This window comes from Microtus pennsylvanicus, chromosome 16 (genome assembly GCF_037038515.1).
Source record: "Microtus pennsylvanicus isolate mMicPen1 chromosome 16, mMicPen1.hap1, whole genome shotgun sequence".
Taxonomy (NCBI): domain Eukaryota; kingdom Metazoa; phylum Chordata; class Mammalia; order Rodentia; family Cricetidae; genus Microtus; species Microtus pennsylvanicus.
The window spans coordinates 32,712,284-32,738,254 of NC_134594.1; the positions used below are offsets into that span (position 1 = coordinate 32,712,284).

The window sequence follows — 25,971 nt, forward strand, 5'->3', positions numbered from 1 at the left end:
CAAGACCATGATGGGGAAACTCACTACAAAATCAGCTGACCTGAGCTAGTGGGACCTCATTGACTCTGGACTGACAGCTGTGGAACCTACGTAGGTCTGAACTAGCCCCCCTGAATGCATGTGACAATGGTGTGGCTTGGGCAGTATGTGGGGACCACTGGCGGTAGGACCAGGATCTAACCCTAATGCATGAACTGACTTTGTGGAGCCCAAGGTCTGTATGGAGAGAGACCTTGCTCAGCCTAGGCATGGGAGAACAGGGGCAGCACATGTGTGTGTGTGTGTGTGTGTGTGTGTGAGCTTGGTCCTCTCTAAGGACCAAGAGGTGGGGAGGCCTTATCCTCTCTGAGAAGCATATGGGGGGTGGTGGGAAGAAGTTGGGGGCCAGAGGAGAGGAGGGAGAACTGGGATTGGTATGTAATAATAATAATAATAATTTTTTTAAAAAAATGTGTATATAGAGGGATTGGACAGATTGCTCAGTGGTTAAAAACATATATTGCTCTTGCAGAGGACTGAAGTTGTTTCTAGTATACACACTGAGTGCCTTAACAACTGCCTGTGATTCTTGTTCCTGGAGATCGGGAACTCTGCTTTGGTCTCCATAAGTGCCTGTGCTCATGTGTTTATGCCCCTACAAATACACATTCTTAAAAGTAAAAGAATTCTTGAAAATATTTTTAAGAATATGTATAGAGAGATAGATATTTTCTTTTAAACATAAATTCAATAACGTAAAAGTAGCTTTGCCACCTGTTATTTTTTATTTTGACAATATCTGTGTTGGTGAACTTGCAGTAATAAAATGGATGTTTCTGTTTTCATTTAGCACTGCCTCAGATGAATTTTACTATTATCAAGCTTTCTTCTTAAAGCCCATATACTATTTCATTAAGCAAGTCGAAATTTAGTTCCTTTCACTAATTTCCTACGGTTTGCCATTAGTCTCTAATTATTTGTTTAAAAGTTTAATATTAACGTCTTTAAAATAATGTAAAAATATTTATCTTTAAAATTTTATGGGCATGTTTTTTTCTACCTGTGTGTATGTGCTCTGCATACATTCCTGGTGCATGTGGAATCCGAAGAGGGCTTTGGGTTTCCTGGGACTGGACTTGCAGATGGTTGTGAATCACTGCATGGGTGCTGGGAACGAAGCTAACTCCTCAGCAAGAACAGCAAGTGCTCCTAGTGCTGAGCTCTCCCTTCCGTCTATAAAGTAGTTTTGTGCTTAATTGCAGACCCAATGCAAATGCACTTCCTTGCAGCTGCCATCTTCGCTTGCAGTCCCAGCTATTCAACCGCAAATTGCTGTTCCTCTCTGCTCGTCATTATTTTAGTAAATAGTCCTCTTTTTGAAATGACTCCTCTTTGTTAAATGACGTTATAGAATTTCCCTTGTACAGCCTCGTGTGCTTTCTTCTATGTCTCCAGCTTCCATGTGTTAGCTAGCCTCATATTCTTTTCTGATTTCTGATGTATACATAAAAAGCACAGCTCACACTTATTTGGGGAAAGAAAATGAATACATTTGGGATCAAACTCCGAAGCAAACTGTTGGGAAGGGATGTAGGTTACAGAGAACAGTAAATAAAGGAGATGAGTTTGTTTAGTGGGAGGAATGTCAGGCCCCATGTTCAGTTAGGAGGCCCTACTGACAGCTCAGCTCCTGTTGCAGCTGACGCCCGGGTATCTAATGACTTAGGGTTTCTGGGGCATTGGCGGGGAGGACCTGGACAGGGGGAGCTGCCAATCATGACTCAGACCTCAATAAAGAAATCTGAGGGGCCCAGGACAGGTAACAAACATGAGGACCTGAGTTATATCCTATTTTAAAAGACTTGGGATGGTAGCATGTGCTTTAATACCGGTATTGGGGACGCTGAGGTAGAATTCCTACTTCTTGATGGCTGGTGAGCCTAGCCTGATGCGTAAGCTTCAAGCCAATGAGAGACTGTTTCCGAAACAGGTGGTTGGCTCCCGAGGAACAACAGCTAAGTTTAACCCGCTGGCTTCTACACATACACTCATAAACATGCACTCACAAATGACAACAGACCCAAACTCACTCACAAAGAAGTTTTAGAAGTCAGTGTGTTGTGCTGCAGTGGCTGAGAGCTCAGGCTGTGGGGTGGGCAGGCAGGGAAGCTTAGATTTGAAAGGCTAACATTTCTATGCCTATCTTTTAACTGGTTGACTAGGGATAATAGTATTTACCTTGCATGGGTGTGGGTTTAAGATGCGTGAACTGTGCCTGGTGCATACTAAACATTTGATATATTGGTAATAACCAAGATCTCTGAATCAGGAGTTGGCTAAACACGGGGAACTACTGGCTAGTGAGAGCTGGCTACCAAGGAAGGAATGCATGCTCATCTCTTACATCTCAAGAATTAATTAACATAGTTAAGTCTTGTGCATTCAATTACCTATCTGTTTGCTTGGATTTTCAACCTCAGATCTATCCTGAAATAAGTTAAGTTCATTTGGGAATCTTGACCAGCGTATGACTGCAAAACCTCAATCCCCAGCCTGTGTTGTCTGGCTTTCCATCGTTGTAACAGTTCTGACCCTCCCTGCTTGAGAAGGCATGCTTACTGTTGAGGGCTAAGGACTTTAGCGAGGGTGACAGAGTTGAGCTTCACAACAGAAGACAGGAGAGGGCATTGGTCTTCTGAACAAGAGAATCAAGAAGTCATCGGCGTGCTATTTGATAGATTTTAAACTAAAAATATGTAAGGCTTTACTGGCTCTTTCTCTTCTTCCCTTCAGTTCCTGCCTTGCTTGTTTCTATCCCTCCAGATAGCATCCTCTCTGCTGAGTCACAGTTCACCAGGAGAGTGACACTGTCTCCATCTAGACCTTATGTGTCTGTTCTTAGATATGTAGGACTTTGATACTTTGAAAGAGAGATGTCCAATGGTGTCTTGTAGCTTCTTTAGTTTGATGTCTCAGGATCCTTCTCTGTAGACAAAGTGGAAATGGAGAATGCCTATGGAGTCTAAGAAGAGGGCATTGATGTCTCAGGATCCTGCTCTGTAGAAGAAGTGGAAATGGAGAATGCCTATGGAGTCTAAGAAGAAGGCACTGATGTCCCAGGATCCTTCTCTGTAGAAGAAGTGGAAATGGAGAATGCCTATGGAGTCTAAGAAGAAGGCACTGATGTCCCAGGATCCTTCTCTGTAGAAGAAGTGGAAATGGAGAATGCCTATGGAGTCTAAGAAGAGGGCATTGATGTCTCAGGATCCTGCTCTGTAGACGAAGTGGAAATGGAGAATGCCTATGGAGTCTAAGAAGAGGGCATTGATGTCTCAGGATCCTTCTCTGTAGAAGAAGTGGAAATGGAGAATGCCTATGGAGTCTAAGAAGAGGGCATTGATGTCTCAGGATCCTTCTCTGTAGAAGAAGTGGAAATGGAGAATGCCTATGGAGTCTAAGAAGAGGGCATTGATGTCTCAGGATCCTGCTCTGTAGACGAAGTGGAAATGGAGAATGCCTATGGAGTCTAAGAAGAGGGCATTGATGTCTCAGGATCCTGCTCTGTAGAAGAAGTGGAAATGGAGAATGCCTATGGAGTCTAAGAAGAAGGCACTGATGTCCCAGGATCCTTCTCTGTAGAAGAAGTGGAAATGGAGAATGCCTATGGAGTCTAAGAAGAGGGCATTGATGTCCCAGGATCCTGCTCTGTAGAAGAAGTGGAAATGGAGAATGCCTATGGAGTCTAAGAAGAGGGCATTGATGTCTCAGGATCCTGCTCTGTAGACAAAGTGGAAATGGAGAATGCCTATGGAGTCTAAGAAGAGGGCATTGATGTCTCAGGATCCTTCTCTGTAGAAGAAGTGGAAATGGAGAATGCCTATGGAGTCTAAGAAGAAGGCACTGATGTCTCAGGATCCTTCTCTGTAGAAGAAGTGGAAATGGAGAATGCCTATGGAGTCTAAGAAGAGGGCATTGATGTCTCAGGATCCTTCTCTGTAGAAGAAGTGGAAATGGAGAATGCCTATGGAGTCTAAGAAGAGGGCATTGATGTCTCAGGATCCTGCTCTGTAGACAAAGTGGAAATGGACAATGCCTATGGAGTCTAAGAAGAGGGCATTGTTTCTGGACTCTGTCAGCTATGCCATTGTCGCAAGCTGTTGCCATTGCCATGTTGTCTTTGCTCTGAGAGATCTCTAGCTCATTTATAGTTGAGGGGTGACTTCAGTCGTGGCGGACTGAAAGGATCCAGGAATGACTGTGTCCTATAGTATCTCTTTCTATATATATTAGCCCCTTTCTACTTGGGCTGTTGAGAAGGGCGCTCATGGGTGGACGGTGGCTGCTGGAGATGAGCAAGCAGTTTATTTTCAGCAATTGAGTAAATGTTGCCACGTTTAAATGGCTTAGCTCAAATAGGAATCCAGTATAAATTTCTTTGTGAAACCAGTGTGGTTTTAAATTCTAAATATGCAGTTTATTTCAAATTGCTGACATTGGTCCATTTACATACGTCCCCTTATTTTGTCCTCCCTGAGTGGTGGAGAAATAGAAGCAATACTGACATTCATCTTATCCAGAAAGAGCCTTACATCATAGGGGAGCAAAAACATGTCTTTGCACTAGAGGAAATGTTGGTCTACTGGGCTAAGTACTGGTGCTCTTGGTCTCAGCTCTGCACAGAGAGGACCTCAGGCAGGTTCAGTGTAAAGGGACTTTCTTAGAGATCGTGACTGATGATTCTGTCCTGGGTCATGAGATAATAAAGCCTATGGATTTCCGGAAAGCTCTCTGCAATGTGAAGATTCTTAGTGTTCTGTACCGACTGCAGAAGTGTACTGGATGGAGAAGCCTATCTTTCTTCCCTGTGACATTTGTCTGAGGCTCTTGGACTTGCAGAGTGCAATAGTCCAGGCTGTTACGACAAGATAGCACGAACAGAAGTGTATTCCTTATGGCTCTGAAGGCTGAAAAGTTCAGTTCGAGGCAGATTTGAGATTTGATGAGGGGCTGCTTTCTGACTCAGTTCCTGTTTGGGGCACCTTTGCTGGGTGTCTCTCTCTGGCCTGTTTTTAAAGGCGCTCGTCCCAGTTATGAGGGCCCCACCTGTATGATCTTATCACCTTTTAGGAGACTCTACCAGCTGATATCATTGACTTGGGGGATAGGGTTTCAGAATGTGAATTTAGAGGAAGACCCAACTTCAGACTTCAGGGAGGAAATTGGCAGGAATTAACATTTGGGTGTTTCCTTTGAGGTGTTTACCTTTTAGAGATTTGGTAAACTCTGTTTTAGGGGGGAACTAGAGAATTCCATGTCCAAGCAAGTGCTCTTTATTAAGTTAAGCAAATTGTTAACTTAGCATTCAGATATTCAAAATATATAGATCGCAAAGACCAAAGGAGAAGAATTTTTCGATTACAACAGCAAATACATAATTTACGATTGTAAAAATTAGACATACTGACTTTAGTTCTTAAGGTTTTATGAAGACACTTTGAAAATTCTACTTGTTGACGATAAGTCAATCTAATTAAGCCACAACGTTCACACGCAGTTACTTTGGCCATCTGTGGGCTTCCATTCGTACCCAGCTGGGGCTTTGGATATGATGTATACGAGGAGGCCATGCGTGAGTCTTGCCAGGAGGCTCTGGAGTGGACTGGGAACTTGTTCAGCATCTAGGGAGTGTGAATGTTTGGCTTATGGAAGCAAGAAAGAAGAAACTACCCCATTCTCCAGCAGTAGTATCAATAAAGTCAAGAAAGTGGGCACTGTGATACTCATGTTGGACAAAAAAAAAAAGCGATTAAAAAATAGGAATAAAAAGAATGCTGAACAGTTTAGGTCCTTTGACTTTAGAAGGCAAATTGGGATTCATATGTCTCGGTAGCTACTATGTTGTTTTCCTTTTCCATACATCAAAACAGGGAATACACATGCAGACATGGAATAAACTTGACCATTAGATTCTCTGAGCAAAAGCTTGCAAACTTCAGAAAGTATGAATCATTTAAAACTGCACAGTTTATTGTTTTAAAATTAAAAAAGAAAAAGATAAAAGCTCTGGTCCTTCTAGTCATTTCGGCTTGAGTTTACTGACAAGGTCACCGTTTCTGATTTGGAATATCTACTTTAAAAGGACCCTCTCAAAGCATTCTGTATACATTCTTTTTTTTTTTCTTTTCCCTTTCCGTTGCGCTACGCCTCCTTCTCTTTCTGCCATCCTTCTTGCGTTATGCTGCTGTGCTCTCTGCGCCTTCAGTTTTCTCTGGCTTCTGCCACTCTTTCCGGGTGGCTCTGCAGATCACTCTCTCCTTGGTCTTCTCTCCACACTCCTCCTTTTTCTCAGCTTATCTGCCCTGCTCACAACCTTGCGCTTCCAGATGACTGCCGGACACCTTAGCTGCTGCTAAATTTAGAGTTGAATGTAGAAGTACCCGCAGGTAGACAAAAGGATTCTTCTGGCATCCTGTCCATGGTGTGAGTGTCTGCTACGAGGAAGACGGGCCCTGTGACCCTGAGCCGCAAGGGGCGACTTTGTCATAACTCACCAGAATGAACTTTCAGCCCCCCCAAATGTGCTCCGATTCAGTTTCCTTAATCATAATTCAAGAACACTTCCTGGAGCCTTTGTTTGGCACTCCATTTGTCTGGGACGCCGCGGGTTTTTAATGCATGACTTGGTAAAAGGAATATTTTGTCGTTCATTGCATTAATATTACAGAGGAGTGGTAGGTAATTCTTTGCACTGATCGTTCAACCTCTTGAAAATACTTACTTTTCCTCCTCAGTAGGGTGACTGTGTTAGCTGTTCTTCTCTTCATCTCCCAGAAATACCAGCTGTCGTCTCTGTGGGTCTCTTAGCAGGGTATTTAATTTTCCTCCAAAGCAGAATTTGAAATCTAAAGTCCACTTGGAGAGAGAAGCCAGCAGTGGGGAAAGGCTTGCTGGTGACCTCACCTGCAGGGATTGTGGGCCCTGTGCCTTCTTGCACATCCGTCCGCCAGGATTTTGTCAGGCAGGAAATCCTGTGAAGTTCCTGCCCAGGCTCACCAAATGGAGCTCTGAAGGGCTTCATTCTTCTGGCCGGTCTCCTGCCTTATTAAAACACATACGGAAGCCTTTTTTTACCCATGAGTTCTTGCTGGCAGGTTGACCTCAGGTCACGATGGTGGGTAAAGATAAGAGCGTTCCACCATGGGCATGGTCCAAAAAACACATGGAAACTGTGTTGCAGAGCTGGCATGCCAAGGAGTCTTGGTGATGATAGCCCCGCCCTGAAAACGGGGCGCCTTTCATAGAGAGCAGAGGCTTACTATAAATCATCAAAGGTTGCAGTTGGACGGACGTAGACCCAGTCTTGGCCTTCCTCCTGGTAGCCGTGTTCTTTTGGATCTTAAGCCTCAGCTGCCACCATCTGTGAACACCATTCATTTCCCAGAATTTTTTAAGAGAATCCAATGGGAAAATACATTAAATGCTCAACACAGTTCCTAGCATGTAATAGGAGTGTTAAATGATTATTGCTATTGATTTAGGATCACTCTCTATTCTCCTGCTCTCTAAAAATTGTTATAAAAAGCAAACTGAGCACAACAGAATGTCTGCAGTTTCCGCAGCAGTGCTGTGTAGAGAGAATTATGCTCCCCTGGCCTTCACGATAGGGTATGTGTTCCTCCCTTGCGACCTCATGAAGAGCACGTGATGATGGCCAGGAATGCTTTGACAGTTTCATCTTCTAGACCCTCAGCTTCTGAAAATGTTTCTAAACGTATGTATGGCAGAACCTCGTCTCCACTGCCCTTTCAGAGTTACTTTCTTGCCCTTTTTATATACAGAGGTTCTCTTACCCATCTCAAATCTTTCCATGGCATTTTTGTCCTGAGGCATGAAACAAGGACCCCCGATGACGAAGTAAGTTTGAAATATTGGTTTTAGTGGAATCTTCTTTGTTAAAGGCATCGTGAATCTCCCTCTGAATGAGAGTTATCTTCGCAAAGAAATATTTTACTTTTTCTGTTTAATGAATTAAAATTGTCGGTCATTGTCGGATAAGTGGTACACTCCTTTAATCCCAGCACTCAGGAGGCAGAGACAGATGGATTTTCGTGAGTTTGAGGCCAGCCTGATCTCCACAGTAAGTTCCAGGACAGCCAGAGCTACATAGTGAGACACTGTCTTGAAAAACAAAAACAAAAAAAAAAAAAACCAAACAAACAACTTCCTCTCAATTGTTAGTAATTGCGAGGCCTTGATCGTAGGTTGTTCATGACATCTGTGGGGATTACACTTTTCAGGAGAATTTCTTTATACCTGGGACTCTCTAGAGGGATTGCTAGGGACTAAAGGGAATTTTAGAAAATTAAACTTGAAAAATATCTCTGATTTCAAAGTACTCTAACGGTGGTTAATAAGGGGACCCAGGCACTTAGATTTTTAGATTACATTATGAAATTTTCGTGGGAAATTGACAGGAGACTGTGGTGTCGAGAAGAGAACAATGTGAACTGTCCAGCTGCTGAGGAAATTTGTTTACATGGAAGAGAGAGGATAGCAAATGACTACAATCTTCTTGTTTCTTTGGGTGCATTTGAAATTTTGAAGATGTAACAAATATCAGACATGTTCTTTTAGGTTTTTAAGCTTATGATGAAAAATGTTAGGTGTCGGTTTCATAATGAGCCTAGAGAATCAGCCCTTACTGTTTGGGGAAAGTAAGACAACCCAAGGTTTAAAGACAGTCCCGCTTCCTTGCTGTAGATTTCTCCCCTCGAAGAAGCTCAGGCTCCTCTCTTGCAGCTCTGTCTGTCATGCTCAGGGGTGCCTGTTCCCCTTCATGACGACCTTCTGTTAAGTGAGTCCGGGACTGAAAATCAGGAATATCTTTCCTGTGCCGACAGAAGTGTCAGGAATGCTAGCAGAAAACCAGAACCCTGCTTCTTGGAGTTTGTGGGCCTCCTTTGTTCTTGGGTTTAGAAACTGGATTTTGAGGGGAGCTACAGCAGTCACACAGGGTGGTGGTTGAGATGAGTCTTTCAGCCACTGAAACGATGACACCACAGTGTTATATCTAGTACACTGCTCGTGCCCATGCGGACTGGAGACACTGCTGCTTCTCACAGAACAGGCACATTGACATCTTTGCTCATCAGGTTGAAACTGCTGAGACCTCTGGTGATGGGCACAGTTGTGGGAGGAGCTTTTCCTGGATTGGAGCTCTCTGAAGAACGCAGACAGTGGTTAAGTGATGGAATGAGTTCTGGGTGAAAACTTGGACCATTAACGTTCAGAGCCGTCAATCATTTCCTTTGATTTCTGATTTCTTTATGACTTGGAGGTAACTGGATATTCTGGAAAGAGGCACAACTAGAGACTAAAGCAAAAACCTGAACTGATGGCATTGTAGCACGTGCTTGTGTGTGTGTGTGTGTGTGTGTGTGTGTGTGTGTTTACATTGAACTTTTATAATCCCACATTGGATATAATTTCTCTTTATTCATTTGAAGCCAGTGCAATAAACTCTCCTTTGCCTTTTCTTCTAGGTGAAGAGAAATGGGTTATCTCATGCAGTGAGCCAGGAGGAAAGAAAGAGACAAGAGGTATGTTCCCGTCTCTGAGTGATACAGGGCAGCACGCACACCTTTGCCTGCATCTCCTCTGTGTGCTTGGTCCGTGTTTAGAAACAGGTTTGCTTTCTTTCTATGAACACAGCAGGTTTTGTCTTTGAATAAAGTGTTACACACCTTAGCCCCCAGAACAGAGAAAGTAGTATAAGTGTCTTAACATTGTTTGCATTTAAACAATGAAGCCCTTGGAAGAAATATGTTGAAATACAGAAGGTCGATCCTGGAGTTGAAAAAGCCAAACTCAGAATCTAGCACTTTGTTAGTCGCTACACAGTATACGCTGATGGTGTGGGGCACACTGCTTGGGGTAACTGGGGAAAGGATCCAGGACCTATGGACTGCCTTCGCAAATGTTCTGCACGTTAGCAAGTGCACCAAGAAATGAAGACTCCATAATGAAAAGGCGGATAATAGGACTTTTTAACTTGAAATTTAAGCCAATACAGTTTAAAAATTTGGTTCCTTGCTGTTGTTGTTGTTTTGCTTTGTTTTGTTTTTTCTTTTTTCAAGGCAGGATTGTTTTATGCATTAAATGTTAGCCTGCTCACTTTCTGCACTCAGCATATTTAGGGGTTTGTCTGTGATGCTACATATTCCTTCTGACCATTGTTTAAGCCTCCATGTGGTGCTCCATTCTCTGAATGCCTGCCTCAGGTTTTTGTTGTTGTTGTTGTTGTTTGAGACAGGGTTTCTCTGTAGCTTTGGAGCCTGGCCCGGAAATAGCTCATGTAGATCAGGCTGGCCTCAAACTCACAGAGATCCGCCTGCCTCTGCCTCCCAAGTGCTGGGATTAAAGGTGTGTGCCACTACTGCCCGGCACCTACTTCAGTTTTACTAAAGGTTAACAGAGGCTAGAGCTTTTGTTAATCTGCTTATTATGGAATTGTGGTGATATTTCATTTGTATTTTAATAAATAAAGCTTGTCTGAAGATCAGAGAGTAAAACAGCCCCACTGGTCAGTCTTACAGACCAGGTAGTGGTGACACACACCTTTAATCCCAGTAGCCACACTAGTTTGCCATTGAGACCAGGCGGTGCACGCCTTTAATCCCAGCCCTAGAGATTATTATAAAATGGGAGGAGACAGCTCTCAGGCTCAGTCCCATTCTGAGAGTCCTGGAGGCAAAATCACCATTTCTGACTGAGGTCGAGGTCAGGGTCAGTGGCTGGCTGCTTTGCTTTTCTGGTCTTCAGGTTGAACCCTAATATCTGTCTGAGTTTTTATTAATCGTACTTCATGGAATAAATAATATTTCTTTCTCTTCATTGACAAATTCAAGAATTTCTCCATAGTCTTAAGTCTATTAAAACTATCTTTTAGGTTGGATTTTGACTATTTCTATTGTAATTCTAAAAATCTTTATTGAGGTTTCTCATACAAATATCATGGTAGCTTAAGTCTCGTGGTCTAACTCCTTTTTCTTCCTCGGGCATTCCCTTCGTTGCTCTTTGGTACTGAATGTCTCTTTAGTGATGTATTCAGTCATTACTATCTTAAACTTTTCTGCATAGTCCAATGTGTCTTTATCTGTCTTTGCATTTTGGGTGTGATTGCAGAAGCCTTTGCTGGTGAAAATATCGGAAGTCATTTCAAGGCACAAAATCCATCAGCCACCTGTTACCTATTCTTTTTGCTCAGGAATGGAGAGTTTTCTTGAGTTTGTTTTCTATTTCTTAGGGACAGCTGTGTTGATTGCATGGACTTACTTGTACAAGTTGCAGGCTAACTTTTACTGGTTTTACTCTTTATTTTTTAAATAGGTATGTCAGTTAACTGGTTGGAGCTTCGCTGAGGCCAGACCAGAATCTTTAAGGTGAAGGCCTCCAAAACCCTACATTTAAAAAATAAATAAATATTTAAGAAATAATTAAAAGAGGCAGTGAACACTGTTAGCCCTGAACAAGTTAGCTCTGCTAACATGATATACAAGATGTAACCCAGCCCAGCCATGAGCAGCTGGGAATGCACCTGCCTGTGTCTGTCCTCCCTTCCAGCCTTCATCCTCTGTGCAGGGTCTTGAAGGAGATCAGGCCTAAAGGTCAAGGTACCCGGGCCTGTAAGAATGTTTACACCGCCCCCACCCCACGCTGAGAAATTCTGCTAGCATTCCGGTTCGTAGAGAATCTAAGTCTGACTTTGTTGAAGAGGTAGATGATTTCTTTACACAGGGTGTTGGTGTCTCTGTGGCTGTGGCCTGGGATTACATCATTCATAGTTATCAGAAGCCTCCATGTTTGTCACCAAGGGTCTCTGCCGAGGGTGCTTTGTTCCTTCTTGAGACACGGATGAGAGTAGAGTGGGTGGCTTGTTGAGCAGATGGAATTACTTTCAATTGTATGAGTTATATAAAAGGATTCCTGTGGCTGCTAAGAACCTTCCAAGGGCAGGTGCGGTCATGCCACACGGTTTTCGCTGCTGTGAACTGCAAATTAGTCGTATTAGAACACAGAGAGAAGGAACAAATACAAGAAGGGAGCAGGGGACTTCTTGTGAGATGGTGATCATAAATTCTTAGTGTCTCTCAAGCAGGGCGCTTTGAAAGCAGGGCTAGAGGAGGTGACCCCAAGGGTTAATTAGTGTCACAGTGAGATTTTATGGCATGCCCTACTTCCTTCCATAGATTGTACCCTGTGGCAAAGGCATGACCTCAGGATGCTATGGAAAGTCATCCTGGCTCTTTAGCTTTTCCTATGGAGAGGCGGTGACCAGTCTTCAGTTTGGGTACACATGCCTTCTCTAAGGATGATGTGTTTTCCATGTCATTCCTACAGAGAACAGTGAGAGCTGTATGGAATTCTTCAGTTACAATCATTAAGAAGGTGTTTGTTTTTTCGCATTGCCAGGCCATCTTTGAAGTCATATCCTCTGAGCACTCCTACTTACTCAGCCTGGAGATCTTGATTCGGATGTTTAAGGAATCTAAAGAGCTGAGCGATACGATGACGAAAACAGAGAGGCACCACCTCTTCTCCAACATCACAGACGTCTGCGAGGCCAGCAAAAAGTAAGCGCTCTTCAGTTTGCCTGGGGACAGTCTGCCACAGCACTTATGAGGGACCTGAGGGACCCTTGTGTCCTCTGATTGAGGAGCTGCTGGGGTTAGGAAGTCTCTCTCCACTCAGCTGGCCCCTGTCTTCACCCCATGAAGTCAGTTTTAGGATGGGCTTTGAGCTGGTGATTTAGGTCTTGAGCATCTGTGCCTGCTCCTTGTCTCAGTAGGGAGCTAGCCCAGGCCTCTCCAGCCCTTCTCCTTCCCTGCATCTGCTCCTTTGTTTCTTCCATTTACAGGAGAAGGAGCCCTTTCTGGGCTATGCTGTGTCACTTGTCTATTTTAGTAAGAAGAGAGAGAGTCTTCAGGCTTTCATCTTCTGTATGAAATAGTTGGGTAGCCTGTAACAGTGTTTTTATTGTTTTTAATTATTTCACATTGAGTTATGTCATGAGAAGTTGTTACATTTGTGTAATATATTTTCATACATTCAAAACTTAAATTTAACATTTTTACCAGTTTTGCTTTTTTCACTTAAATATTTCTAGGTATACACATATGATATTTGATGGATATTTGATGTGTTTGATAATGAAAAATATTTTCTTATATTACTACATTTTGGTTTATGATGCTCTCCTATTTTTTTATGTGTGTAGTGGTCTGTATGTAATAGGTTCATTTATTTTAAAATGCTGATGTCACAAGGGTTATATGGTAAAAATTCCCTTCATATACTGCTTGTTGGCTGCCTGAAAAGCAGATAGAGCAAACATTTCTTCCTTATGTATCCTTCAAAGTACATTAAGATTTATGTAAGGAAATATACTTTTTCTCATTTTATTTAAATGGTAACACTCTGTGGGAAACCATTCTTCCCCGTAACCCTTTCATTTAAACTTTAGAAACCATTACAAGTCTGTAATTAAAAGTTTCTCCTTTTTAGATACCTAAAAGTGGATCTGATACCATTTACTGCCTTCCAACACATGCAGGCAAAACACTCATATACACAAAATAGATAACTTTAAAATAAAACATTGAACAAAAGAACTAAGTGTAGAACTTCTCAGTTTTTATTACAAAAATAAAACCAGAAGTACCCTTATTGATCGTACTTCTTCTTGGTTTCCCTGGCAATGCGGTACTCTGATTTGGAGAGCTGCCCATGTTGTGTGACCTGTTATTATATTTCAACTGAGCCCCTTCTGCTTGATAACTCTGCATTTATATTACAATAATTCCAGTGACGAGCATTTATTTGATTAAATTTGGAATGCCATTTCATAGATAGCCTTTTCAAAATGGCATGTGCTTAAAAGACTTGCCAGGCATCCACTTGAGGAACATCAGGAGTGACTCCTAAGATCTTAAACATGGCACTCGTGAAAGAGTCTCAAATAAATGTTTCTTACGGACAACAGACAGTGCCAGTGGAGCAGAGCGCTGCGGCTGCAGTAAAGCCAGGCGTGGCGGCGTGACTGTTCTATTATGGAATGAAAGAGGTAGCCGTCGGTGATAGCATATTTAGTGTAGATTGAGGTCAGAACACTGTTGACATCCAGGTTGACATCTGGTACCCTTGGTGGCACCTCAGGCTCCTCTGTTTGCTGTTTAAACACCAGGGGGCCCTTCCATGTGAGACAGCATTATTTGCACATGGATGGGCGCAAAAATAAAGACCATGCTGATTTCAAGTGTATCAATAGGCACCTGTCAGTAGTGTGTCCCTTCTATGTGACAAATCACTCATTTCAGTCACCCTTAGAGAGCCTTTTATACAGAGCGCCCTTATAGAGCCTCTGCTATGCTAAAGGCTACACCACAGTTTAGCCAGTGTTTGCCTTGTGGATGCTGGTATTGAAGAGTTAGCGGTGGCTGGTAGAACAACCCTAGCATGTGTGCGGAGGGACCCGGAAGCCTAACACATCTCTGGAAACAAGAATGTTTGGGTCACACTAGAGGTCATGGGCCATGGTGAGGTCAAAGGAGAGGAAGAGAGTAGATGGACGGCAAGGCTCACAAGGCTGGGTTTCTTCTGTTTGCTGAGGAATTTCACACTTAGTGATTGTATAGGGGACTAAGTTTTGGTGTTGGAAAGAAAAGTGTTTAATCTATTGTAGAGAGAAACAACCAGTGGTGAGAGATTTGAGGTGGTTTTAGTAACATAGTCAACTGTGATGGCAACATGGTAAACACAGACAAGAAAGAAGAACTCAGAAGATGTGTAGATTGTGAATCCTCGAGGACTTGGTAGAATGAGGAAAGTTTCATTGGCTTTCTAGTTTTCTGCCTGGCTGACTATGGATGGAGGTTCTGTGTATGTGGTTGACACTTAGTGAAGGAGATAAAGACTCCCATATGGGACCTATTAAACGTGGGAATGTGGCACATACAGAGAAGGTGTCTTAATTGAAAGAAGAAAACCTGTCTGGGCCTGGTGAGCCAAGCCTTAATCCCTGTAGTCAGGATGCAGAGGCAGGAAGATCTCTTGTGAGTTCGGTTTGAGGCCAGCCTGGTCTACATAGTGAGTGATTTCCAAGACAGCCAGAACTACATAGTGAGAGTCTGTCCCAAAGAAACAAAAGAAGAAAGAAAGAAAGAGAGAGAGAGGGGAAGGGATGGAGGGAGGAAGGAAGGAAGAAAGAAAGGAAGGAAACAACTTTAAAGTCTTGAATGGTAGTGCAGAATTGAGTCACACTCCTGTCACTATGGGTTTAAATAACTTATCAGTGTTTTAACAGTTTTTAAAGTGGTGATGATGAAACCTCCAAGGAAATGTATTTTTGGGGGGTAATCCTGTGACTTGACGTTAGTAGATGAGGTTTGGGTACAATTGATAATAGTCCTGAATAAATTTATAGCTGGGAAAAGAGAAGATGAGTGTCATCATTTTGACCCAGAAACATTTGAGAAGCCTGTGGCTAGCATAAGTGGCTAGGTAGTATAAGAATTACATAGTGGGTTCTGACCTTTGATCCTCTGGTCTTAGAGAATTTGTCACCTGATAGATAGCCTCTCTCTTGGTGCTTTGGCCTGGCAGCTGTCTAACTCAGGGTTAGAAGTCTCTATGGAGGGAAAGCTAGCCTCCTGCTGACTCTGTATATGTTTTCTCCTAGAAAGGAATGCCATTCTGTTTTCATAAAATGACTAGAGAAAAGTCTGGAAAGTTGTGGTACCGGGATGGTTCTGGGCCAGCCTGTGGACAACCTTTGACTCCCAATCTTACAACTTAACTGGGTGAACATCTTGACTGTGTTTCAAGTTCATGAGATAACCTGGCTCGTAGTCTTTTTCTCTTTTAAGGATCAATGACGTTCTAAAAGCCTGATTATGAAAACAGAAACATTTGCTATATATATTCTCCCATTTAAAAACAGATAAGTTTGTTTCATAAATAGGTACCACACCTGGCATGTGCTTTGCTTGTTTAAGTGGTTCCCTTTAATTCTTGCTTGGGTGTCCATTCACTAATAATGTGCATATAATATTGCTGTATTAATAGTCAGTGTTATTGCTTTATGTCAATTTGCAGTAGAATATCCAATTCTAATTATTTATGAACTTGAACTATTTCCCTATTGAAGCTTGAATACTGTCATTAAAGGAAATCACTCATTTGCTGCAAAGTATTAGTCACTCAGTTGTGGCCAGAAACTATGGGCTAAACAAGGGCCAATTGTGTTAGGAAGTTTTTTGCAAAATGAAAATTAGATGGTTCTTTGTTCTATGTAATATATTTTTACCTCCAATTCTGTGCTTTCATTTTCAATATCATGTCATACTAGCCATGCTGAGTGCTATTATTCTGGAGTTCCTTGCTATCAAGTGTTCTTTCTTTACTCAACATGTAAATAGGTAGCACCAGAGTTTTCCAAGTGGAAAAAGCTACTTCTTTTTTTTCTACTAAAAAAAAATGGAAATAAATGATTTTGTTGGAAAGCCATTTGAAGCAGAAACTATTCCTTCTTCTACAAAGTACAGTCAGACTGTCCTTCAATGTGCTTTTGTATTCTGGGAGGTGATTTTTGTTCCTGGCATATGATGAGCAGAAAATCCCAACTCTTCCAGTTCCTGCTTTGTTTAGGGAATAAGCCATGACAACAGTAAACACACTAAACAACCCTTACCTGATTTGCTTATCCATTTAAATCAAGTTAATTAAAATTAAGATATCAAGGAGCATTAAATATTATTGTAACTACATATGTCTTATGAAATTGCTTAATAGTACCCAAAATGGCATTTTGTTCAAATACTGGCACAGCCTATGTGTATTCTAAAATATGTTTTCTATTTGGTATTAAAATTCTAAGTTTTAGTGCATTAACCAAATGGCAGTAAGCCTCCCGAAGTCTTTAATGGCATTAGTATTAGTGTTTCCCCTTTTGTCTGATTCATACAGCCAACTTCTAAAAGAAAAGCATATGAAACATAACTGGGCCAGAGAATCCAGAACTCCTTAGATCGAGAGCCCTGGTTCAGCTTTTGCCCTGAAGTGATGGCTGTTCCGGAGTTTCTTGCTAGCAAATGTTCTTTCTTTACTCAACATATAATGTAATTTGCCATAGAATCTTTGGAAAAGAAACCCATTGCTCTTCTTGCCTATATTAAAAAGATAAAAGTGTGTGGGTTTTTTTTCTTTTATTTTCTTAAGCCAATTTCTTCAGCGAACACTTCACAGACAAACATAGAAGCCATTCTCTGTCACCTTTATGGGCCTTTTTTCCACCTGGAGACAGATGTCCCAGGAATTTATCTGAAATTCTCTGCAAATCTCTCACATAAACGTGTGGGAGGTGACAAGAGAAAAAATGGGCAGTCATCTCAAGCAATAATAAGGGCTACTGATGTTTCCATGGATGTAGTTCTTCAAGCTAAGAAGGCAGAAACAGGTGGACGAGCTGAGGATGCTGCTGGGGAGATGTGGGGAGCTGGAAACACAAACTCATTCTGAAGTCCCGGTGAAGACGATGTGGGCCATCAGATAGCAAACTCACTGGGATGGGTGCTGGTATTTTGGGGCCTAGAAAACCCAAGCTGGATGCTCAGTAACTTTCAGGCGACTCAAAAAGTTTAAATTGAAATTGACAGTAAAGAAAGCCAAAAAAAAATAGCCAGAATCATACTCTGCTTACATTTAATATGGTTTGCTCTGAAAAGGACAGAAATGGGTGACGTTGAGGTGAAGGTATTAATGACTCAACCCTGTGAAAGACTAAAAAGCAGTCAGACTTTGGACCCTTCTTTGATTCGGCATATCTGTGTGATATCTAGATGATGCTCTTCTGGACCTCAGAGACAAGGAAAAATAAGTGAACCCTGGGGTGGATGATGCAGGCCCAGCTGTGGACTTAGGATCTTGCAACAATGGACACTTGGAACATTTTATCTGATTCATACAGCCAACTTCTAAAAGAAAAGCATATGAAACATAACTGGGCCAGGGAATCCAGAACTCCTTAGAACGAGAGCCCTGGTTCAGCTTTTGCCCTGAAGTGATGGCTGTTCTGGAGTTTCTTGCTAGCAAATGTTCTCTTCTTCCAGGGCACCCCTATCCGGGTACCTGTGGACCCTCGGCCCTTGTTTTTTTGGACCATTCTACAAACTTCATCGATAGTGTTTATGCTCTAATATGTTATTACTATTACCAGCATTTGCAAGAAACAACACATTGAAAATTATGGTTTCTACACGTAACCCTCAAACTTCAAAGATACATTCATTTTAGGAAAATATTAGGCAAGGGATTACTGATTCTAAATCTTAGGGTATTTTCCCCCTCTTTCTAAAAAAATAAAAAAAGTAAAGTACTCTTAACCTTCTCTGAAATGTTTTGATGATAAAAAAAAAAAAACTACATGCAAAGTCTTTAGGACGACACCATGTAAGCCATCATATAACAATTTCTTTTCAGGTATTTTAAATACTCCCAGGCATTTATTTAGTAGGGTGAGAGCATGTGTTTGTACATGTGTAGGCGTGCATACCACAGCCTATGAATGGAGACAGAAGACAATATGTGGGAGTCTCTTCTCTCCTTCCATTCCCTGGGCTCAAGGGATGGAGCTCAGGTCGTCAGTCTTGGAGGCAAGCATCCTTACCCATGGAGGTTTATGAAACATGTCTGGATTTTGCTTTTCCCGCTTTCGAAAAAAAATTTTTTCTATTTAATTGTCTCTGCCAACCTTAGTCAAGAACAAGAGGAGGCTAAACTAGAATCATCTAGAAGAGAGAACCTCAGCTGAGGAACTGCCTCCATCAGATTGGCCTAGGAGTATATCTGTGGGACATTTTCTTGGAGTCATAATCTATATGGGACGGCCCGTCTCCCTGTGGTCCAGGGCCACCCTGGGTCAGGGTTGTATAAGAAAGCAGTCTGAATCAGCCAAGAAACAGCTTTCCTTCATGGCCTCTGCTTCAGCTCCTGTCCAGAGATCCCTGCCCTGAGATTTCCCTCTGGGATGGATTGTGATGCGGATGTGTAAGCCAATAAACCCTTGGGAAAGTTCCTTTCCCAAGCTGGCCCTGTCAGTGTTTCATCACAGCAGCAGGGCTGTGGACCTGTGGCAGTGGTTACAGCCACAGCATGTCATCAATCCCTTTTAAATGTCTGCTTTATTTTGACATTGACCAACGTCAGAGCCAAAGCAAACGGAGGCTACTGTCATCGTACAGAATATGTTAGCTAGGACTTAGTTGGCAACTAAAACCTTGTGTTTTTCGTGTAAATGGTAAGGTCTTCACACCAGTGTTTGGCAAAGGCCCTGGCATGCTACGACTGCCAGCCAGGCTATTCCGATTACCTTCGTGCAGGCACTTGGGGACTATACACCCCCCCTTCACCTTTATGCATTGACTGCACAGCCCATGAGTTTTGAGTTGTCACACAGAGATTTAAGTTCAGATAAAGATCCCAGTTGGAGCCCACTACACTGTTAGCAACTGTGTTTCACTGTGACCAACCTTAAACTAGAGTAGAAGTCTCTGGAAAAAGAAACAATGGCTGAGGTTTAGTTGCAGTATTTCATCTGCCTTCCATTTGCAGCTGTGGATTTTGAACCAGTTCATGCATTTTTTTTTCCTTTGACTCCGCCAGTCGTGAGTAAAACAAGCAAGACCACCCAGTTTATTTTTTTTTATTTTATTTTTTGGCAATGGGAAAGATCTTAATGTAAACTTGAAGATCTAGCCAAGTTAAATCTAGCCCTTGGTTTAAGCACAGGGGGGATGGTTGATGAATGAAGTTGTGAAGGCCGGCAGTTGTGAGCATCCTGATTGTTTGCTTCTAGCTGTTGTGTGCTCATTATAAGCATCGTAGTGTAGATTTTCCATGTTCTAGCACTGGCCGTTTCGTCTGGATCCTTTTAGGATACTATCAAGTACCATCATTTTTCCACCTCCAAGTAACGATATCGAGCCAGAAGTAATTACGTGACTCTACTGCGTAACTTTGGTTAAAATAAGGGACTCTTGTTTCTTCAGACGTGTTTACCCTGGGCAACCTAACAAAAACACACATGTGTTGCCAGTAAGAGTTTAGTCTAGCCAGGTGGTGGTGGGATACCACTAATCCCACTCTCTGGAGGCAGAGGCAGGCGGATCTGTGAGATCAAGGCCAGCCTGGTCTGCGCAATGAGTTCTAGGACAGCCAGGGTCATGCCGAGAAACCCTTTTTGGAAAACCAAAGAGATTTTAGTCTGAAGAACTAAATTTCAATTTAGGGTTCTAGGAAACACACATGCACACACACGCACACACACTCACACACACGCGCACACACACACACATGCACACATACGGAAAATGACTATGATTTGCATCCTTTTGGTATGCGTCCTCCAATGGAGAATTGTAAATGCTTTTTCTTCTATCTGAATGGCTTTGACCTCTTCCAATATGTAGGTCTTACAAGCCAAGGCATCGCGTGCTCTGGGACATGCTGTTTTCATTACCCTGTTAACATGTCCTATTGCCGCTGTAAGCAAGGGCAGTTGTCCAGTGTCTTTGCCATAAGCGGTCTCTGACTGTGCCTCCTGCCGCCCCATTGCAGGGCTACCGTGTAACCTGAAAATATGCAAATAGGCTGTATAAGCGTCGGACAATTCACACGTGTCGGATGGTTCACACGTGTCGGACGGTTCGTAGTTCACCAGATGAAAAAGACATCTAACACAAAAAGCTGTGTTAAATTTCTTCAACCACTTCTACAGTGAGTTGAGGAAGACAAGGAAACTGTATGTTTGGAAAGTGGAGACTTAACTCAGATTTATGATTTTCTGATATTCAGTATGAGAAATATATTTCCAAAATAAACATTTTTGTAGAAAAGTTTGAAAGTGAGCGGGTTATTTAGCTCTTAAGTGGTAATGTAAATATTGAGCAATCTGTGGTCAGGTTTTATTGTAATTTTTTTAAGGCCTCAACTTCGTGTAAAAAGCTGTGAAAATAACAGTTTCCCTTAACAAGTTAAAAATTCATTTTCTGTATTCTAGGAAGAGAGATGAATAATATCTTAATTATCAACCCAGCATATTATTACCATTCTCTACGATTTTCCAGGATCTGGATTAAATCATTGCATGTCTAAGAAGAATATTCTGAGCGGTTCATATATTTAGCGAATGGCGTTAGGTATGGTTCTTAACGGAGCCTTTATCTTCACAGTGTTTTCTTTGGATTTCTAAAGGGTTTCGGGAAATGACTTGGGCTTCCAAAAAAACTTTGTGGAAAGGTTCCATGGAAATGTCAAGATTGGCTGAGATTGACCCTGTCACTTGTGGGGGACTCAGACAAAGGTCTCCTTGTAGCTAGCAAGCTGCCTTTGTATTGGGAGTTCATTGGAATGTCTTCTCTGCAGAGGAGACCCATCTGGAGAACCAGCCCAGGGCACAATAGCAGTGTTTGTGCTCGCCTGTGGAAGCAGCTCTGCTTCTCATTCTTTGCTTCTCGTGCACCATTTTGATGCACATTTACTTATACAGACACAGGTCTGCGCTTGTGTAAGTATGTGGAGCCCTAGAAGAATATGTGCAAGTCGCCTTCCAGATTGTCCTCCACTATCCATATCCCAAGTTGAATTTTACCTGACTCCATTTCATTGAAAAAAAAACAAAGAAAAAAAAACAACAAAATCAGAAGTTATTATGGCACTAAATTACTTTCTTAGATGTCTCTAATATTAAGTTAAAGGTCTTTTAGGAGGAATGCTTTTTTTAAGCTCCCTGTCACAGGTTAGCCGTATGCCTTCAACTCTGGAGCAACTGATACTTTGGGGAAGGTTTTCAGAAGTTCTCATTCTGCAGGGCAATGATCGCACATGCCTTTAATCCCAGCACTTGGGAGGCAGAGGCAGGTGGATCTTTGTGAGTTCAAGGCTAGCCTGGTCTACGTAGTGAGTTGCAGGACAGGCTCCAAAGCTACAGAGAAACCGTGTCTCAAACAAAACAAAACACCAAAACGTTCTCTTTCTGAAGGAAGAGTTCGATTGCCCCGGCTGTGTTATTGCCACCCCCTTTACCTTTTCCTGCTTTCCTGGCCAATATCTAGTTTATGTCTGTAGAACTCCATCTGTAATCAGAATGGGGTTAGCTTGCACTGTCATGACCCTCTTACTATTGTTTTCGACCAGGTGATTTCTATTTGTCATGAATTATTCTTGTAAAAAAAATGCTATTATTTAGATTCAAAACTCTTGCCGGGTGGTGGTGGTGGCACATGCCTTTGATCCCAGCACTTGGGAGGTAGAGGCAGGTGGATCTCTGTGTGTTCGAGGCCAGCCTGGACTACAGAGTGAGTTCTAGGACAGCAACGGCTACAGAAAGAAACCCTGTCTCGAAAAATCAAAAAAGCAAGAAAAAAAGAAAAGATTCAAAACTCTCTCTCCTTACAAGCTGTTGAGCGAAATATCACCCCCTCCCGTATTCTGTAGGGATATATAGTGGAGAAACACTTGCTTTTGCCTGCTTTATTTTGCTTTCAAGGCATTAACTAATTCCCAGCTTTGAAAACTGGCTTTTGTTGATCATGTTTCTTTTCCCGATAATGGAGCCAGGGGTGTCAGTCTCATCCTTGAGTGGGTCACTTCCCCTCTTCCTATCAGCTGCTGAGTGAGCCCTCCCTCAGAGAGAGCTGATGTTTATCAGAATAACCTCGGGACCCCAAACCATGGCTTTTAGGGCTTTGCTGAAGCCTTGTTATCACTAACTCCCACTGGAGAATTCTGAATTCCTGCCAGTGCCTGCCTTCCCTTGGCTGTAGATTCTTCTAGCGCTATGTGGTTCTCACAGAGATAGCACATGCAGACTTTGCCTAAGGCTCATGCGTGCCTCATATTAGGGTCTGAAAGTGGTGAGAGCCTCGGAGATGTCTTGAACAGTATAGCTATGCGTGTCACTATAATGCTTTTAAAACTTGGCAGGGATGAGTTTATGACAGCAAATAATCTAACCCAATGATCCTCAGCTTTCCTAATGTGTGATCCTTCTCATGTTGTCACATAAAATTATTTCGTTACTACTTCATAACTGTGATTTTGCTACTGCTTTGAATTGTAATGAAAATATCTGATATGTGCCATATCTGTTATGTGTCCCCTGTGAAAGCATCGTTCGACCCCCAAAGGGGTTGCAACCTCCAGGTTGAGAACCACTGTCCTAACATGAGATAGCTCTGCAAATTATTTTCTGAGCGTGAACGTCGAAGTTCTAAAAAGCAGGTAGAAAGAGGGAAATACAACACAATAGTTTGATAATTTTAGTTACCGGGTTTCTTTTAAAAGGCCTGGCATTGACTTGTAGGCAAAATACGAATTCAGGAAAATAGGCGCCGTCCAGAACTGCTTTCGACCCAGTGTGGTGCCCGCATCTCCCTCCTTAGCCGTGTGCTCAGAATTTGCCCATCTGGAGGAAGTTACTCTATTTTACCACTCCAGGAACCGTGGTTTAGAGACTCTGCCTTCCATCACTCAAAATGATAATTGTATGAATGAAAAATTCAAATTCTATCTAGGATTAGGCAGTGAAAAATAAATCCCTAATAAAGCAGCTTTGGTTGTAGCTTCCAGAGATGCGCAGGCAGAGTTTAGGCACGATGCTGGTGACTTTTGGTCTGTCACATAGCCAGAGTTTTTAAATGAAAGCAGCAGTGAGTATCCTTCCCTCCCTTCTACTCTCCAAATATGTTGGCACTTTCTCTGTTCTCTTCTCTTTAGGAAATTAAAAAGTTATTTATTATTTGTGTGTGTGTGAGAGAGAGGGAGAGGTAGAGAGAGACAGAGAACAGAGAGAGAGAGAGAGAGAGAGAGAGAGAGAGAGAGAGAGAGAGAGAGAGATGGATAATGCCACGGTACATACCTGAATGTCGGAGGACAGGCAACAGTTCTCTGTTCTCTCTCCAGCTTTACGTGACTTCAGAAGGACTGAGCCTGAGCTTAGGTCATCAGTTCTGCATGGTTGGTGGCTCTTTGCCTTCACCCACTGAGCCCTCTTACTGGCCCCACTTTAGGAACTTGTAATGAGTACCTCTACATTGATAATAGTCATTTCTGTAAGTATAGGACTTTTTAAAGCATCATTTCTTTTTCTTTCTAACATAGTTAGGCTATGAGTTGTTTTTTTTTTTTCTTAAAAATTACCTGTTGAGCACCTACTATGGGCCCAGGCCCTGGAAATAGAAGAGTAAACTTAGTAGACAAAATGCCTATTCTTGTGACCTGGTGAGATAAGCGTGTATGAAACAGATAATAGACAGCTCTCAAACTGGGAGCTACACCTGGTGCAGGAAACCATGGAGTGACCCTCCTCACCTCATAATTACCCTTCCTGCCGTTGGTCCTCATGAGATTGACCTCAAAAGGTACTGGCCTTCACCTGTCTAGAAATTCCATACTCATCACAGGTTAGTTGTTTATATTTAAAAATACCTTCATTAAAATTGGACAACTGATGTGTGGAACATAGCTTACTTAAGACACCAACATTTCTGTGCTGCAAATAAATTATTTATTTTCAGTATGAAGATACGGTATTTAAGCTGGCCATGGTGGTGCATGCATTTAGATCCAGCACTCGGGAGACAGAAGTAGGCAGATATGAGTTTGAGGCCAGCCTGGTCTACAAAGTGAGTTCCAGGACAGCCAGGGCTACACAGAGAAACCCTGTCTCGAAAATCCACATATATATGGAAAAACCTATATATATGCATTATATATGCAATATATATTATATATATTTTATATATAATTTAAAGAAAACCCAAACCCAAGTCATGCCACAGTTCGAAATACTAAACATATGTCTAGTTTGAATGTATAGTTTTCAAGTATTTCCCTGTCTCTGGAGGGTTTATACATTTCCAGGGTTTTGGTAATAGGCACTTGATACAATTTAAGGAGAAGGCATCTGGTTTATGCACGCTCACTAAATCTCCATTTTACATCATGTCCTCAGGGAATGCTTAGTTTTGCTAAAATTTCTGTAAGTCAAGATTTCACTTTATTTTTAAAATACTCAGTTAGCTCCTGCGCAACTGGAAATGTAAACAGCAGAGTCCGCCAGCCGCATGTGTAGCAGGAGCATGCGGCTGACAAAGGCAGCCCGGGCCGCTGGGAGTCTAGTTCTCATAACAAATCGCACGGCACCCCCGACTTCTTATTTTGACTTTGCTTTGCGATTAACTTCTTCCACGCACACATTCCCAGCTTTCTGAAGTTGAACAAGGGCGCTCTGCCCGTGCTAGCTATTTCCATGGCTGTGACAAAAGGCGACTTACAAGGACAGCTTCATTGTCGCTGGTTTGAAGGCACTGTCCACCACAACTGGGCAGACGTGGTAACTCTCATGGCTGCAGGAGTACATGGCTGAAGCGCCTCACATCTGGGTGGACCAGAGAGCAGAAAGAGAAAGAGATGGATGCTGGCCCTTGCCTGGTTTTTTCCTTTTTTTTTTTGATTCAGTTGACCCCAGCTCATTGAGCAGTGTGTTCATGTTCGGGGTGAATCTCCTCTCCTGGTTAATCTTCTCTAGAAGAACTTTCTCGGCCACACCATAGGGCGTACCTCACGAATGACCTGTCATGCTCATAGTCAAAACCAACCACCGGCTGTCATATCCTTAATGAGGGTCCTTCTGGTGAGCCGGTGACATATTTATTGCATCTTCATGTTTCAGTTGTGATTTCTGTTACTTAAAATGGTCTCAGATCAGCAGACTGAAGTGCTGTTAAGTATGTAGTATTCCTTCCCAACATGGCTGTGGAACACCTTTGGGGGAACACCTTTGCACATTTTATCATGTTTTAAGTTGCATTTGTTGTTTGTTTGTTTGAGACAGAGTTAGTTTCTCTGTATAACAGCCCTATCTGTCCTGGAACTAGC

General features: G+C 42.3%; 1 protein-coding gene across 1 annotated transcript in view; it reads left to right on the forward strand.

Annotated features, from left to right (window-relative positions):
• Window positions 1-25,971, forward strand: part of Arhgef26 (Rho guanine nucleotide exchange factor 26) — a 109,531-nt gene that overhangs the window by 18,876 nt on the left and 64,684 nt on the right. The window contains exons 4-5 of the mRNA XM_075950584.1: window positions 9,522-9,578; window positions 12,451-12,611. Of these exons, the coding sequence (XP_075806699.1) occupies window positions 9,522-9,578; window positions 12,451-12,611 (218 nt within the window). The remainder of the gene's footprint in view (window positions 1-9,521; window positions 9,579-12,450; window positions 12,612-25,971) is intronic.